General features: G+C 42.8%; 1 protein-coding gene across 1 annotated transcript in view; it reads right to left on the bottom strand.

Moving 5' to 3' along the window:
• Positions 1 to 15,110, bottom strand: part of LOC147669876 (putative cation-transporting ATPase 13A5) — a gene marked incomplete at its 3' end in the record, with an annotated part of 192,652 nt that overhangs the window by 13,384 nt on the left and 164,158 nt on the right. The window contains exon 25 of the mRNA XM_086948182.1: positions 8,757 to 8,931. Coding sequence (XP_086804308.1) covers positions 8,757 to 8,931 — 175 coding nt within the window. The remainder of the gene's footprint in view (positions 1 to 8,756; positions 8,932 to 15,110) is intronic.

Below are 15,110 nucleotides of genomic sequence, written 5' to 3'. Positions count from 1 at the left end.
CACACATGTAACAGGTTGTATGTGCGTGAGTGAGATGCACACATGTAATAGGTTGTATGTGCATGAGTGAGATGCACACATTTAACAGGTTGTATGTGCGTGAGTGAGATGCACACGTGTGGCAGGTTGTATGTGCGTGAGAGAGATGCACACATGTAACAGGTTGTATGTGTGTGAGTGAGATGCATACGTCTGACAGGTTGTATGTGCGTGAGTGAGATGCACACATCTAACAGGGTGTATGTGTGTTGGCCGAAAAACAGCTTGAAAGAAAGTTGTTCTGATTAAATGTTTTTCGAAAACATTGGGAAAGGAGAAGTGTTTTAGTGAACTTGCAAATCATAGAGTCAAATCAGTTCGAGTAGGAAAATGTTTCCCTCGCCCATGACATATGGCCATTTGTGTTCCTCTGGTGTGGAGTTTGATTCTGGATCACATTTACTGTTCCGATACATTGGGAACAGACGCGTGCTCTTGGCTATTGGAATATTATCCAACATAGTCCTCCTGGCTTCGATGATCTTTCTAAACCTACAGGGTGCCTCTGCTACGTAGGTAGACCCACCGGGGACCTCAGGATGCTCAACCACATCAGCTTCCCTGTGCTGCACCAATCAACACCTAAACACATGTGTAAAACTTCATGTGAAATGAACCAGACACAAAGCTCCTGGACCGCACAGCTGTCTGTCCTCCATGGCAGTATAATGAGGCATCTGGGTAGCAATCACTATTACAGAGAAGATGCCAGTTGGTTGGATGCTTGGATAGACTTGTTTGTAAATGCAGAGGTAAAGCAATGTATACAAAGCTACTACATGCAAAGTAATATAATAGTCTTATTTCATTTTCAAAGTAATGGTACTGACTGCACAATCAATTTCATGTGAATGAATGACTAAATAAAGTAATATGTAGAACGTGCCGTCACTCAAAGAGAGCATCCTGAGGCTAACTTGTATGCGGGAACTTAAGCCTGTACTTGATACAACAGGGAGAGATGAACCCTGAGCACCAACTAGAATGAAGAATAACAGAGGGAGTCTGGTGGAAAAAAGAGCCACACCTTCAGGCCCTTTTTAAAACTGGCTTCATTGTCTATGAAATGAAGCAGACCTGGAAGTTGGTTCCAGGCTTTGCGACCTAAAACCATAAAAGACATCCCATCCCGGGACTTAAGTCTAAAAGGTGGAGGGTGTAGAAGGCTGGCATTGAAACGGTCAATGAGGTATTTTGGACCAGTGGAATTCAAAGCTCTGAACCCCAGAACAAGGATCTTGAACAAGAACCTTTTATGATTCGGCAGACGTTGAAGTCTTCTGAGCGCTTCGGATGCCGAACTCTGTCTGGGGAGTTTGAGCACAAGTCTTGCCACTCCTTGATGTACCATCTGAAGTTTGTGAAGCAGCTGCTTTAAACTTCCTGCATAAAGGCTTTTGCAACAGTCAAGTCTTGAAGCTATTAAGGCAACAGCAACTGTATCCCTTGCGCTCAGTAGGAGGAAGTAAAATATTTTATTTTGAGAGATTTGATCAGAGTGAAACACGTGCCAGCCATTGCAAGAGCTTGTGGGCAGAAAGAAGGAGCGGTGTCAGATTGGACGCTCAGATTTGTAGCTACTTCAACTGTTGCAGGGGGCGGGGAAGGGCAGAAAAGGCCAACACTGTGAGGGTAGAACAGACTTGACTTTCCAAAGGAAAGAATTCCATTTATTTCCATCCAACATTTTAGATGGCTCTTTTCCATCCAACAGATAATATTGGCGAAGCAGCTCTTGCAGTTCAGCTCCGACCCAAAGGAGCCCTTATCAAGAGATAGGATCAGTTGTGTGTTGTCCACATATGATGTGGCAGCCATTTCATAGGAGGCTATCATGGATATCAGAGGAGCCATATAGCCAATAAATAATTCTGGGCTGAGAGATAAACCCTGTGGAATGACAAATGCCACTGATCTCTCGGCAGAAAGAAAACTGTCCCGTGGCTACCAGTTGTTTTTCATCTATCAGGAAAGATCTAAACCAGGCCAGTGCTTTGTGGGAAATGCTGATCTCGAAAAGACACTGAAGAAGAATAGTGTGGTAGATGGGATCATAAGCTGCTGAGAGGTCCAATAGGATTAACACTGCATTGTTACCTGAGTCGAGGGTCGTCTTCATGGTTCCAGAGACTTCCAGTAGGGCTGACTCCATGGAGTGCTGCTTAGATCTGATGCCTGTTTGGCAAATATATGTAGTGAGTTGAAAAACTCTCAAGGAAGCAGCAAAATAGGCCTATAGTTGGCCAGATTTCGGGGTCTTCAAGGGACTTTTTCAGCAGAGGTTTAGCCACCGCCAATTTCCAGGATTTTGGGACTCCAGCCATGGAGAGGGAGGTATTTAATACATGATTCATTACTCGATTTACTGTGTCATTTGCTTTATGAAGAATGGCCAGCAGGCAAGGATCTTGAGGAGAACCTGAATTGCATGAAAGAACAACTTGGAGGATTGTGATAACAAGATCTCCTGAAAGGAGGCTAACATGGCATTGGCCCACTTACCCTGTAGCTGGCTAGGTTCAGGGCCGGGGCTTGTAAAGCCACATTGTAGGGTTAATATCTTGTCTTCAAAGAAGGCAGAGATCTGTTCACAGAGGGCCTTGGGGTGGGGGGGGGGCGTATCTCTTGATGAAGCTTTTGGGCTGTGTCTATTTGGAAGATCTTCTTAGGGTCAAAATTAGCCAGTTCAACTTGGCTGGGGATGTAGTCTTTCTTGGCCTCCATAATCAGATTATGATAGGATTTTTGGGCAAGCTCAAACCTGGTCAGCTCCTAGGCGTTGTAGGTCTGGAGCCCTTTACGCTCAAGCTACCTGCAGCTGAACATTCCTTTGGCTAGGGTAGAGGAGTACTAGGGTGCGCATGGGTTTTAGGCAGCGCTTGCCAGAGCGGACCATGAGTGCTGGTTCATCTGCAGCATTCATGGTCCATTGATCGAACAAATTGAGGTCTCCTGAAAGCCTTCCCATAAGGGGAGGACACGTGAAAGACATCTGGGTAGTGAGACTAGGATTCGTCTTTTTACCCCATTTACAAAGGGCAGAGGGATTGAGTTCAACTTGGGGGTTGGGTAGGATAGTTACATCAACCATCAGCCTGCAAGGAACCAGTTGATGATCTGACCCTGATTGAATTGCCGGTGTCTCTGAAAACAGCAGAGGATTGTTGGTACAAATCCCATCTAGGGTATGCACAGCTGAATGAGTGGGGGCTGCCACTAGTTGAGGGAGTCGCAGGATTGTTACAGTCTCTCTGAGACTAATTGTGTCAGAATTACCAATATCATCAAAGTGGTAATTAATATCTACGAATTCAGTGAAAAGTGCATATTGGAGCCGTAATGGCGATAGGACCTCTCCAAGACTGGTAAGAAAATTAGAACATGAGCCAGGTGGGCGATAGATTAAACACCCGGCAAAGGACTGAGAGGGATTCATTTTAAAACGAAAGCCTAGACTTTCAGCCCCCTTCAAGGGGCCCAGCTCAAAGGAAGAAAATTGAAAGGCGTCGCTGAAAATAATGACTAAGTCTCCTCCAAATCCCTCACTCCTGTCACATCTGTGGATCGCATTGACTGAGGGAAGACCCGTGGCGGTGTCGGGGTTGGACTAATGATTGAGCCCGGACTCAGTAATAAACAAGAAATCAAAGTGTAAGTCGGTAACCAGGTCGTGTACTTCTTGCACATGTTTGGGGAGGGAGTGTGCATTAATCGGTCCAACGTAAGAAATGCATTGAAAAAAGTTGGCTCATAGGAATAGTTTAGACCAAAATTGCCTTCATAATGTATACAAGACACTAGGCCCTCAAGGTGGGTGTGGTCAAACCTGTGACCATAGTATGGCACTTTATTATTGAAATGTTTTAAAATTTCATCAGCAAACAGAATACCTGGCATAAAATGAACAGAGGGACCAGCGCTGGCCACGGAACAGGTCACGGACGGGTACAGACTGGCTTGCCTTTTTGAACAAGAAAGGAGCTCTAGCAGTATAAATATGAAAAGAATTTAAAGAGAGGCCAACTTTCTGTTGGCAACATCTAGCGGAACAACTCACCTGATATAATTCCTTCCTTTAAAACATTTAATAAGTACTGCTTAAACGTATAGAAGCATTGTTGCATCCAGGTCAGACAAACGGGACACAATGCAAAATTGATTTCTTATTCAAACCATTTAATTATTTAGAAGTCTTTCCTCAATTTTACAAAACAAACATTAAATGCCAACACATTAAAAAATAACAAAGATGAAAAAAACAAAAAATAATACTTTATGTAAGACTAGCAGCCCGTCCCGACGTTGTCCGGGAGCAATTAGGCTTCAGAGCCCCCGCCTGCACGTAGAAAAAGGGATCGGTTAGGCTCTGGGTGTATTTAAACCTTTTCTTTCAGACCATGTTTTGGGTTTGCATAAGAGCCCACTTTTCCACCTCCTGGTCACCTTTTTAGATGCTAGGGCAGCATTCTTTCGACTTCTGTAGACACATCTGCATCAAATCCACTCTTGTTAGTTTGCTCACTGACTTTCTGACTGTGCTGAAGGATGATCGTACTGCAAAAGCCGCTATTTGGTTCTCTCTACGCATACCAGCCCTCTCAAGCCTTCTGCCATATCCCTTGCGCTCCAGCTGGCTGTATATATCATACCTGTTCCCTTCCCACGCGGCATCTACTACACCTTTTCACCTGTTCCCTTCCCACGCGCCATCTACTACACCTGGTCACAGCACCCCTTCCCGTGCGCTCGGTCTTTGTACCTCAATACCTGCTCCCTGGCCGCCTCAGCATCACGTCACTCCGCCCCCTTCCTAGCGCTGTTGCCTTGTGACTATCACACAAGTGAGTGACCCCTTTCCAGACCCTCTCTGCTACTCGCCACACGTCTCTCGTTTATCGGGTCCCCCTTTCTTCGCCTCTCGGTTGCTCCAATCACGTCTCACCAGTCCTCCAGTCTCCGCTCTTTGCAATCAATGCTCGGACGTCAGCGTCGGTTGCTCCAATCACGTCTCACCTGTCCTCCAGTCTCCGCTCTTTGCAATCAATGCTCGGACGTCAGCGTACGCCGCTCCTCCCCTCGCTCCTGATGTCATGACGCACCTCGCGGCCGGCACTACTTTCAAGGGACTACTTTTTTTTATGGTACATTTTTTTTATTACGTTTGTTTTAAATTTTTGTATAGCCTATGTCCATCTCCTGTACCTCCCCTTTCCAACGCTGTATTGGGTGTTGCGATTGGTGGTGTACTTTTTGAGTTTACCTGGCTCAAAGGACACAGTTCTCTCTTTATAATAGTAGTATAGATGAACAAAGTAACAGCAATGACGGATAACCTGCCGCTGTTAGGAAAACAATAGAATAACCGCCTTGAGGTAACAGTGTCAATTCATTATAGACCAACTAAAGCAGAGCTCAATTTATATCCTCCAACAGTGTTTTTTGGTCTAAGACCCTGTGGGTTTCATATACATCTTTTTATTATATAAACAATGTTGGTCCTAGATAGTGAGAGTCAACGCGTTTCGGCCTTCCAATTATGGCCTTCTCGGGACAAAGAGCAACCAGAATCACCCAGACTAAAACTGGTTCTAACAAGAGTATGGTGGATTCAGAGGGAAAATTCCAATTGAATATTCAAAAGCCAGAGTTGGATGGCAGCAATTGTGTTTGAGCAAAACCTGTTGCGGTATAGTAAATAAATTTCCTTCCCAATTTAGCACCACAGATGCTGGTTTCAAAAACTCACTCTGATAGGGGTAAGTCAGCAGGGCATGGAAACTATGTGCTAGCGAGCTTGGGTCGCATCTGCGATCCAAAAACTGGTGGAGGTAGCCAATCCAGAATGTCTTACTCTTGCCACTGGTATGGCAGCAGCACACCCGCTGCGCGTCCACGTTGCGGCCCTGCACCTATCCTGACTTGTTCCAAGCACGCCTCCCGAGCACTTAACTAGACTGGTACCTTGTCAAAGATGGCTGCTTCAGAAGCTTACAAGGGAGGTGATTATAGCGCCAGTGAGGAAACAGTAGAAACTCTAAAAACATTTTTAACTCAACAAAATTCAGTTAGAGCCCCAAGTCATTCAAAATTTTAACACAATTTCACTTTTGATTTTTTTTAAAACAGATTCTTAGCAGCACCAAATGGAATTATAAAGTTGCATTTTTTTAGGTTAAGGAAAACAATCTATGTGTACAACTTGTGTGTTGGTAGTATTTAGCACTGTATAGTTTTTAAAACATTAACAATATTGGGCGAAATGTAGTAGTGAAGTCCAGACAATGCATTATAGTAGGGCACTCCCAGCCTACCAACCTGCACCCCACCTGAACGAAAACACCATAACTGAGACAATGATCTACAGCTGCTGACCTCACCATTGGTCATGCAACCAGTCTCCAATCACAGGGCTCAAACAATCCAAAGGCAAACATCAAAGCTGATACAGCTCTAAAATTAATAACAGACATTTCTAAGCATGTTTTGATCCTTTTCTCAAATTCTTGGTGAAAAAGCAGTGGTAAAAGTAAAAAAAATTGATATTCCTACATCTACAAAGCCCTCCTGGCAGCGTCAATCAGCTTGGGAAGTGTGAGTTCACAAACAGAAAGTGAGCACAATTGCAGGCACACCTCAACCTATGTCTTTTCAATATAGATTTTTTCTGATATATTTCTGATATGTTTCCATTAGCACCATGCTTGGAACAAGGGATGCATTTTTGTACACCTTGTCGACCATGGGTACGCTGAGGTCCAAGCGTTGTACACACACACGCACAAACGTCGTGCAATAATAAAGTATACAAAAATTGCCCTTACAGCCAGTTGAAACCTCAGTATCTTTAAAGATGAGTGAAGTTTCATCAATTTCTCTGCCTAAATTCCTGTGGGGCATTGTGTTGCAGGCGCATATTTTTTCCACTGTCACTAGGGGCTGCCCTGGGCCTTATCTGACAGTTGGTATACACAATATCTCGACAGACACCTCTACCCTAGGGCTTCTGGTAGCAGCCCTTCAGAAGTTCAAGAAAACAGGAAGCCGTTCAGACTCTTCTCACACTCATGGCCCTGGACATCAATTGGGAAGTCTGTCCTAAAGCTGACTTCCTCACTCACTACAGGCTGTGAAGTACCTAACAAGAACAGCACCCCCCTCAGGGACCAATCCCAGTCCCTTACACTGTGCTAACACTAACAGTAAACATGCTTCTAGGCCTTTTCTTCCACCTCCCTCTGACCCAGATGTGCTATGATTTTGCATCGGTGTTGCGTCACTTTTGTGGCACAGCCAATGCAAAATCATAACTGGCTTTTACTAGGCCAGGTAAAGCCACTTTGCTACTAGTGTAATTTCGCATTGGTTAGGCGTTTCTTGGATGTAGCATGGACGTTCCTAAGAATCCACCAATGTACTTTGACACAAACCCAGATTTACAAAGACGTGCAAGCCTGGGATGATGCAAAAATGGAGCTGCTTCCCGAAAGAAGCAGAACAGGGATCAATATCTTTATTTCTCCTTGTTGCTTCCTCTATTCTGCAGCACACAAAGAGAGATCAATAACCAAGTTAGGAATGTTTACGTACAGGAAGATGTCACTCTCTGCAAAAACACAATCCTTCCTGTAGCGCAGGCACCCTTGCACCTTGGTTTAAGGGGGCCTGTGTTGGTGCTAGGCAGCACACATGGGGCTAGCACAAGAAGAGAGCAGAATGCACTATGGGGCATCTTAACAATGGCCAGAGATAATTATCGCTAGATGTGCTTACCGATAATGATATTATCGCAGGCTATCTCTGGTATTTATCACCCTGGTAGCGCATGATTAACAATGCATTACTCCAGGGCAATAAAAATTCCAGCGATAGCAAGGTTATCTCCCTTTTGCAGGGAACATCGCTGGTTTTCCAGCGATGTTCCCTGCAAAAGGGCAATAACCTTGCTGATACGACCCACAGGGTCGTATCAGCATAATCCACCTATGTAAGGGATGGCTAAGTCAGGATTTTAGCAGACGTTACGTTTTGGCAAAAACGGCCGTGTTCGCTAAAATCTAATGTGTGCTAAAATCATGTGGGCTGCCTTGTATATATCGCGATGTAAACATCAGCAAGGTAGTCCATCTGGGGTACACCCAGTGACGCCCTCTTTGCATCTCATTGGAGATGCAAAGGGAGGCATTGGGGAAAAAGGGTTCTAACATGCGATTATGCATGTTAGCACCCTCTTGTAAATAGGGCACTGGTTTTATCTCCACTTTTTTGGCTTTGTAAGTCAAAGAAGTGCAAATAAAACACTTGTAAATATGCCACCATATCTTTGTAAATTCCTGCCCTCTCCCTGTCACGCAGCACAGCTAGGGAACTTGCATGAATTAATAATGTGTGCCCTTCTGTTTCCAAACGTATTACTAACATCTTCCCTAACCATAACCCTCACCCCTCCTCTACCCTAAAGACTGGATATTTCCCCAGACCCTACCTCTATCCCACTACCTTCCTTCTCTATTATCCCTGATCTCAATGCAGCTCTTTCTTGTTACCATAAAGGCTTTTAATATTTTCATTATTTTTCCAAACTTTTAACTTTCATCTTTTGGTCTGCCTAGGTTTTGAATTCAAACTTTTTATGTAGAAGGCTCTGAAAAAAAATTGCAGTTTAAACATGAATTCTCACATGGCTCAAGAGAACTTTGAACCCAGCAGATTGTTTCTACCTGATGACGTCTGTGGGGCCGTACCACGGCTGGTACTGGACAAAGACAAAAGCAAACGCCAGGATGACCAGGACACACACACCATTGACACCAATGGAGACCAGGAGAGGCAGCGAGATCAGCTTCTTGACATGTCTGTATGGAGCCAGCTGAGGGTAGGCAGTGTTTAAAGTTACTGAAAGACAAGAAAACATGGACACAAGCTGTACACGTCATCAAAAGGGCAACACTCTGAAAATAGCAACTAGGTTACAATTTAACAGTTTCATGAACATGCTTAAGGACGAGAAGGCAAAGGGTGAAAGGGTTTTTTAAGAGAGTTAAGAATGAAATGTATTGACTCATCAGTTCTGCAGAGAGTGCTTTGGAAATATTGCTGCCGATGTAAACCTCAAAGAAGTTTTATGGGGCATATTACCAAGGCAGGCGAAATGAAATTATCGCCGCTTTTGCAGACGTTTTCGGCCGCAAAGCAGCGATAATTTCATCGACCTATTAGCAAGCTGTCGCTAACATCAGTTAGCGACAGCTTTTAGGTGATAGCGAGCGGTTTGGGGCCTGCTTTGCATGTCAGCGATATTTATCGCTAATGACATGAAAAGTGGGCGTTCCCAACCAGTTAGCGACTGAAAGCAGTCGCTAACATTGCTAAAGCCTATTAGCAAGGCAGGCGTAGCGATAAAAAAATACACGCTAAGTGCGAATATCGCTGAAAACTAATGCCTGCTCAGACCACTTCTTAACCTGTATATCCAATGGGAGTTGGATATTCACGTTAAGACCCTATTGGCGTTAATTCCTGAATATCGTTGGATTCTCAGCGATATTCACGCATTTCTCCGCTATCGCCGAATATTTTATTGAATTGGAGATAAACGTTGCTAATAGCACGTTATCTCTGCAATAAAATCCAGCGATGCGTGGCAATAAAAAAATGTTGCTAAGCTTAATAACGCTAGTTGTTGATAATATGCCCCTATGTCCATTAACAATCAGCCACTTCAAATGTAGCTAAATGAATAAGTATATCCAGGTATCATGGTATTTACACAGGGACGTCTTTAGCACTGGTGGCGCCTGGGGCAACAATCTTTTTTAGCGCCCCCCCCCATGACCTCCTGCTCAGGTTCCCTCCCTACCACACGGCAAAATGGCCCCTCATCTCTCCATAGACACTCTCTCACATACATTTTGTTTCTTTTAAAGCGCTGGTAAGGGCTGGCTTTTCTAATCCACTCAGCTATCCACTTTAAATACAGATCTGTTGTTTGCAGCAGGCATATTAACCCCTTGCGTGCGTTTGTCGGTCAACGGCCGTCGCAAGCACTACCTCGGTAGTGCTGGGCCCGTCCGTAGCCGACGCGACCCCGCTCATGCAATTTAACGTCCGCACCGCAGCGGAATTACCACCGCGCTAAATGGGTTAACCCTCTGCCCTATTTTATGGGAAGTGAAAACTTCAACTAGACAAAACGCTGATCACTGTCTAGCAGGAACATAAATCATAAAAGTTATCATGACATTGGTATTGCTGTCTGAAATCTGGAGGCACAAGGAACTCTGCATCAGCTGCTTTTATATCATAAACACAGTGCCCCACCTGAGGTCAGCGCCGAGTGTGTGCGCATGTCGCACTCCCCTAAAGCTAGCCCTGCATTTACAAGTCAAACACTGCAAGATAACTGCAAACATTTGCACCAGTGACAGCTATAGACTTCCCCATTCCCTTCTTTATGGTTAAAACACAGTAAATCCTACAATACTCACATTCTAAAAACACTAAGAACTTACTTCTCTCTCAAACACACATAGCTATTCACACTCATACAAGATACAGCTAAGCAAGTGATAACATTGTGATGCTGATTCAAAACATAACCTGGAACCTCCATCTGAAATCCATAATAACCTATGAATATTATGATAACACAGCACAAAAACCAGTCGACAATCAAAGTGATGAATCATTTTTGATGTGTGTCTATGTGTCTGCATGTCCCAGTGTGTTTGTGTGGATGTTTATGCATCTATCTGTGTGTTTTTGTATGTACAGGTGTTGGCATATGGATTTAGGTGCTTCAGTGTCTATGTATGTGTGAAAAGGTGAATTCAGGAAACACCCAGAATCAAGCTCTAGAGGGTGAAGTGTCCGCACCAGAGACCTCTGTGATTGGGAGGAAGACCTGCTGTATCAGGAGGATAGGAGAACACACTCAACAAGAGAGAACACTAAATTATAGCATGCCAAAACAGCACAAACATTTATTTTTCACCAGAATCCCTGTTCCAGAATGGATAGAGCAAACGCACGCCCCTGGGAGAATTGGCCATTTCAGGGATTGGGGAAAATCCCGACAGATGTGAAACATCAGAACTCAGAGAAAGCCATGGACTGTTGGTGAGGAGAAGGAGTGAGTGCTGGAGATTTGTGGATGACAGAGCCACATGACAGGAGGACCAATAGTGGAGAAACAAGGAATGGGAAGAATTTGTCAGAATGTACCTCAACCAATGAGGATGGAAGAGGAGGGGCAGAAAAAGTAGGACGGCAGGGCCTGTTGCTATAAAAGTCAAGCGTCTATCACTAGAGATAGAGACTGGCTATGCAGCAACACCCTTTCTTACCATATGTTCTTGCTCTTTTCAGGTGGAAGGTGCTAGAGTCCTCCAGGAGTTAAAGAAGTACCGGCAATGAGAAGCAAAGAGCAGAAGTTTAATCCCTGTTGGTTAAGGGTTAGAAGGACCTATTCAAGCACAGACTAACATTTTGCCCAAAGGAATGTTAAACTCAGAGAATTAGAGTAATGATCTGGGACTCATAAGACAAGTTACAATGATAACACCACTTGTGAGGATTAACAGAGTTTTGAAAAGACTCATGACCAAAGGATACTTCTTGAAGAAGGTTAAGTCTGTGCATGGACATTAATACACCTGTGTGTCATAGCTCACAGCCTCTCTCTGGATCTGTTTAATCTCAGTCACCAGTATATTTGTGTATATGGGTACGAAAGGTAGACTATTAACGCATATGTGTGGTTGCGTGCATGTCTATGTATGTGAGTTTCTCTGCGAGACTTAGGCAATTTGTTGGATAAAATGAACAGACAAGAACCTTAGGCAATCCAGGGTGTTTAACAGAAGATAGGAAACAGAAATATCGTGGTACAAAACATCATGTCAAGAATATCGAGGACAAACGTTTTGTGAAGGTAACTTTCAATAGGTAAGCAAAGTTTTACTATACATAACTCAACATATATGTACCTTGATGATACATATATATATCTTCAAGGTACGTAAATGTGGAGTTAGGAATAGTACGTCCTCATATAGTCGCAAATGTACTGGCTACCCAATTTGGAATTGTAGTCTAAAATTATTGCGATGAGTATGTCTATGTCACTTATGATCCAATTATTCCCTTGTGCAGGAAATACTATAGAGCTATTATCTGTATTTGCCACCTTGGGTTGTTAGATGCTCTTTAATACAATTTTTCAATGATAGGGATATTTGTTTTTTACAGGATTATTCCACTTCAGAAAATGTGATCTGTGGTATATCTATTACAGGTACAGTGCACAAATTTTTATGAAGTTGTTATCTCGTATACTGCAGTTTCGAGTTGCCCGAGTTTCTATGACTGCAAAATAATTTTTTTATTTCCGCTGTGTCAGATCATGATTTTATCATGTTGTAATTTTTTCTGTAGTTGACTGTGGGATTTTTATGTATATATAAATTATGTATTTATGAAGAATATATATTTCATTATCTTAGTGATCAAAAATAAAGTTTATAAATGAAATGAACAGTAAATCTATACTTACCTATTTGCACTTACCTTCCTCGATATTTTTGACACAATATTCTATCGACACAATATTTTTGTTTCAAATATTCTGTCAATGATCCCAATCCAGAGCTGAGGACCAAAAAGCTTTCAAGCATTTTAAACTATGCTGTCAGGAAAAATTCCATTAGGATGATTGTACTCACCTTCAAAAACTGATGTGTGCAATTTATGTGTGAAATGTGTTCAACTGAAAACTCATCAAGGGTTTCTGTGATGCAGCTGTTACTCAAGCAAAGGCTCTGAATATTATTGTTTTTTCTACCAATTTGCAAATAAATTGTTTTGTGTCTGTTGTAAATATGTTTGGGATTAGTGTACAAGCATACCATTCGGTGAAGTATATCTGTTTACAAGATAAAGAACACATCCTTAAACCGGTTTTGAGAGGTTCGTTCTTCCTCCTGACTTGGAGACTGTGAGTTGATTATGACACAGGGCTTTATTATGAGCTTGGCGCTCTGTAAACTGTCATACCCGCAGTCGCGGTCTGACCACCGCTCGGGGCGGTGGGACCACCAGCTTCAAGTCGGCAGAAACTAAGGATTTGGGGTGCATACTTACCTCTCTTCTTTTCAATGTGTATCTCTTTCTCTAGATCCCCCTTCACAGCAGCATCTTCACCGTGAAGAATACAACCCTGTTTGCGGCGAAATACAGGTAAATCCATTTTGTACCATATACCTATTGCCTGGACTGTCCACATGTGGACCAAACTCCATCAATGGGTAGGTGGTATTTTTCCACATGTATGATACATATGTGTACCTTCAACACGTGCAGTCAAAATGTACATACAGGCATCAATAGAGTTGGAAACCATGGCTCACTGTTGCAAAAGAGCTGCAGCCACACCCGTGCCCCATGGTCAACTCGTAATTCTGCTATCAGAAGACTGCGACTGACGCTGTCTTCTAGCGACCGCGGTGTTTGGGTGCTCGAACCACCAAACTCGAAATCATGCCTTAGCTCACGCGCAGCCTTAGTTTTTTATGAATGAAGGCTGAGGTTAATGTCTAGCCGTCGGAGCCAATAAGGGAAGGCACAGAGCACTTTGTACATTACTGGATTTTTTATCAAAATAAAGACAGCACCCAGGTGATTAAGGGCCATATGTATCATAGTTCCGTTTTGCGAATTCCAAATAGCGAATTTTAAGGAATCGCTATTTGGAATTCGCAAAACGGTATGTATGTACAAAATCGCTTTTTTATAGCGATTCCTTACCATTCCTAATTTGCGATTAGCAAATTGCTAATCGCAAATTACCCATTCATTTCTATGGGCCAGGAGGCCCATAGGAATGAAGAGCAATTTGCGATTAGCAATTTGCTAATCGTAAATTAGGAATTTTTTCAAGGGTGCAGGGGTGTCTCAAAAACACCCTGCTGCACCCCTGAAAAAGACATTTGGGGGCATATGGTGCACATACATGCCCTAAGGGCTTGTATGGGCGTCATATGGCACCTTTGGTTTTTTTGAAAAATGCTTTATTAAAAGAATTCGCAACTTACCACCAACTAGAAGTTGGTGGTAATTTGCGATTCCTTAATGGCATTTTTTGCATATTTTTTCTTTGATACATTGCATTTAAGGAATCGCAAAATTTGCGATTCCTTAAGTGCAATCGCAAAATAAGGAATAGCAAATTTTGCGATTCCTTATTTTGATGCAAAAATGTTTGATACATACCATTTAGGTAATTAGCATTCGCAAAGGCCGAAATTCGCAGAATTTCGGCCTTTGCGAATGCAAATTAGCTTGATACATACGGCCCTAAGTGCAATGTACAGCTGCCATATCTTTGACTGACTAAAATTCTGTATTTACAACCCAACCCATAATGCATGCCGCTTTAAAATGGAAAAGGACTTGTAGATTAAGAGAAAGCATTCATTGCATCAGGTGGAAGCAGAGGATACCTCATGAGCGGACGTTTTATTGAGCCTCTGATGGCAAAATTAGGCTGACTTTAGGTAGAGTTTGAATAGAGAGCGAGAGAAAGAGAAAAATCAAAAAAAAAATTGCAACCAGCATGAGCAGAGACTGTAATAGAATTTCCTGTGGGATGGCTCTTACAGTAAAGCTGAGACCCCCCAAGCCCCCACATTACATTTGTTAAAAAACATTTGGTTGTTATCAATAAGACCTGAGTTCATCTAGTAAAACCCACTGTTTTTATCTTTTATTGTTGCTTTTTAAAGATCTGTTTTATGACTTACTGACAAAACACCAATTTAAACTAGATAATTGGGTGTGAACATTACAAGAAGGTGTGAAGAGACTTTTGGCACCTGAACCCCAATACTGGTGTTCAATGAGGCTTTGCTATACTTTTGGAGTCCTTTGAAATATCAGGACACAAACTACAAGTATCCAAATCTTTCTGATCGCTGAAGGACTTTAACAAGGTTCAGACAGAGTTGAGCTTTAACATTTTTTAGTGATTTTTCTCTCTTTAGTTCTTGATTGCAATATTTATTTGGTGATGGTGTTCA

This window comes from Lissotriton vulgaris, unplaced genomic scaffold (assembly GCF_964263255.1).
Source record: "Lissotriton vulgaris unplaced genomic scaffold, aLisVul1.2 SCAFFOLD_2660, whole genome shotgun sequence".
NCBI classification, from domain to species: domain Eukaryota; kingdom Metazoa; phylum Chordata; class Amphibia; order Caudata; family Salamandridae; genus Lissotriton; species Lissotriton vulgaris.
The sequence above is the reverse complement of the archived record's forward strand: the minus strand, read 5'-3'. Positions and strand labels throughout refer to the sequence as shown.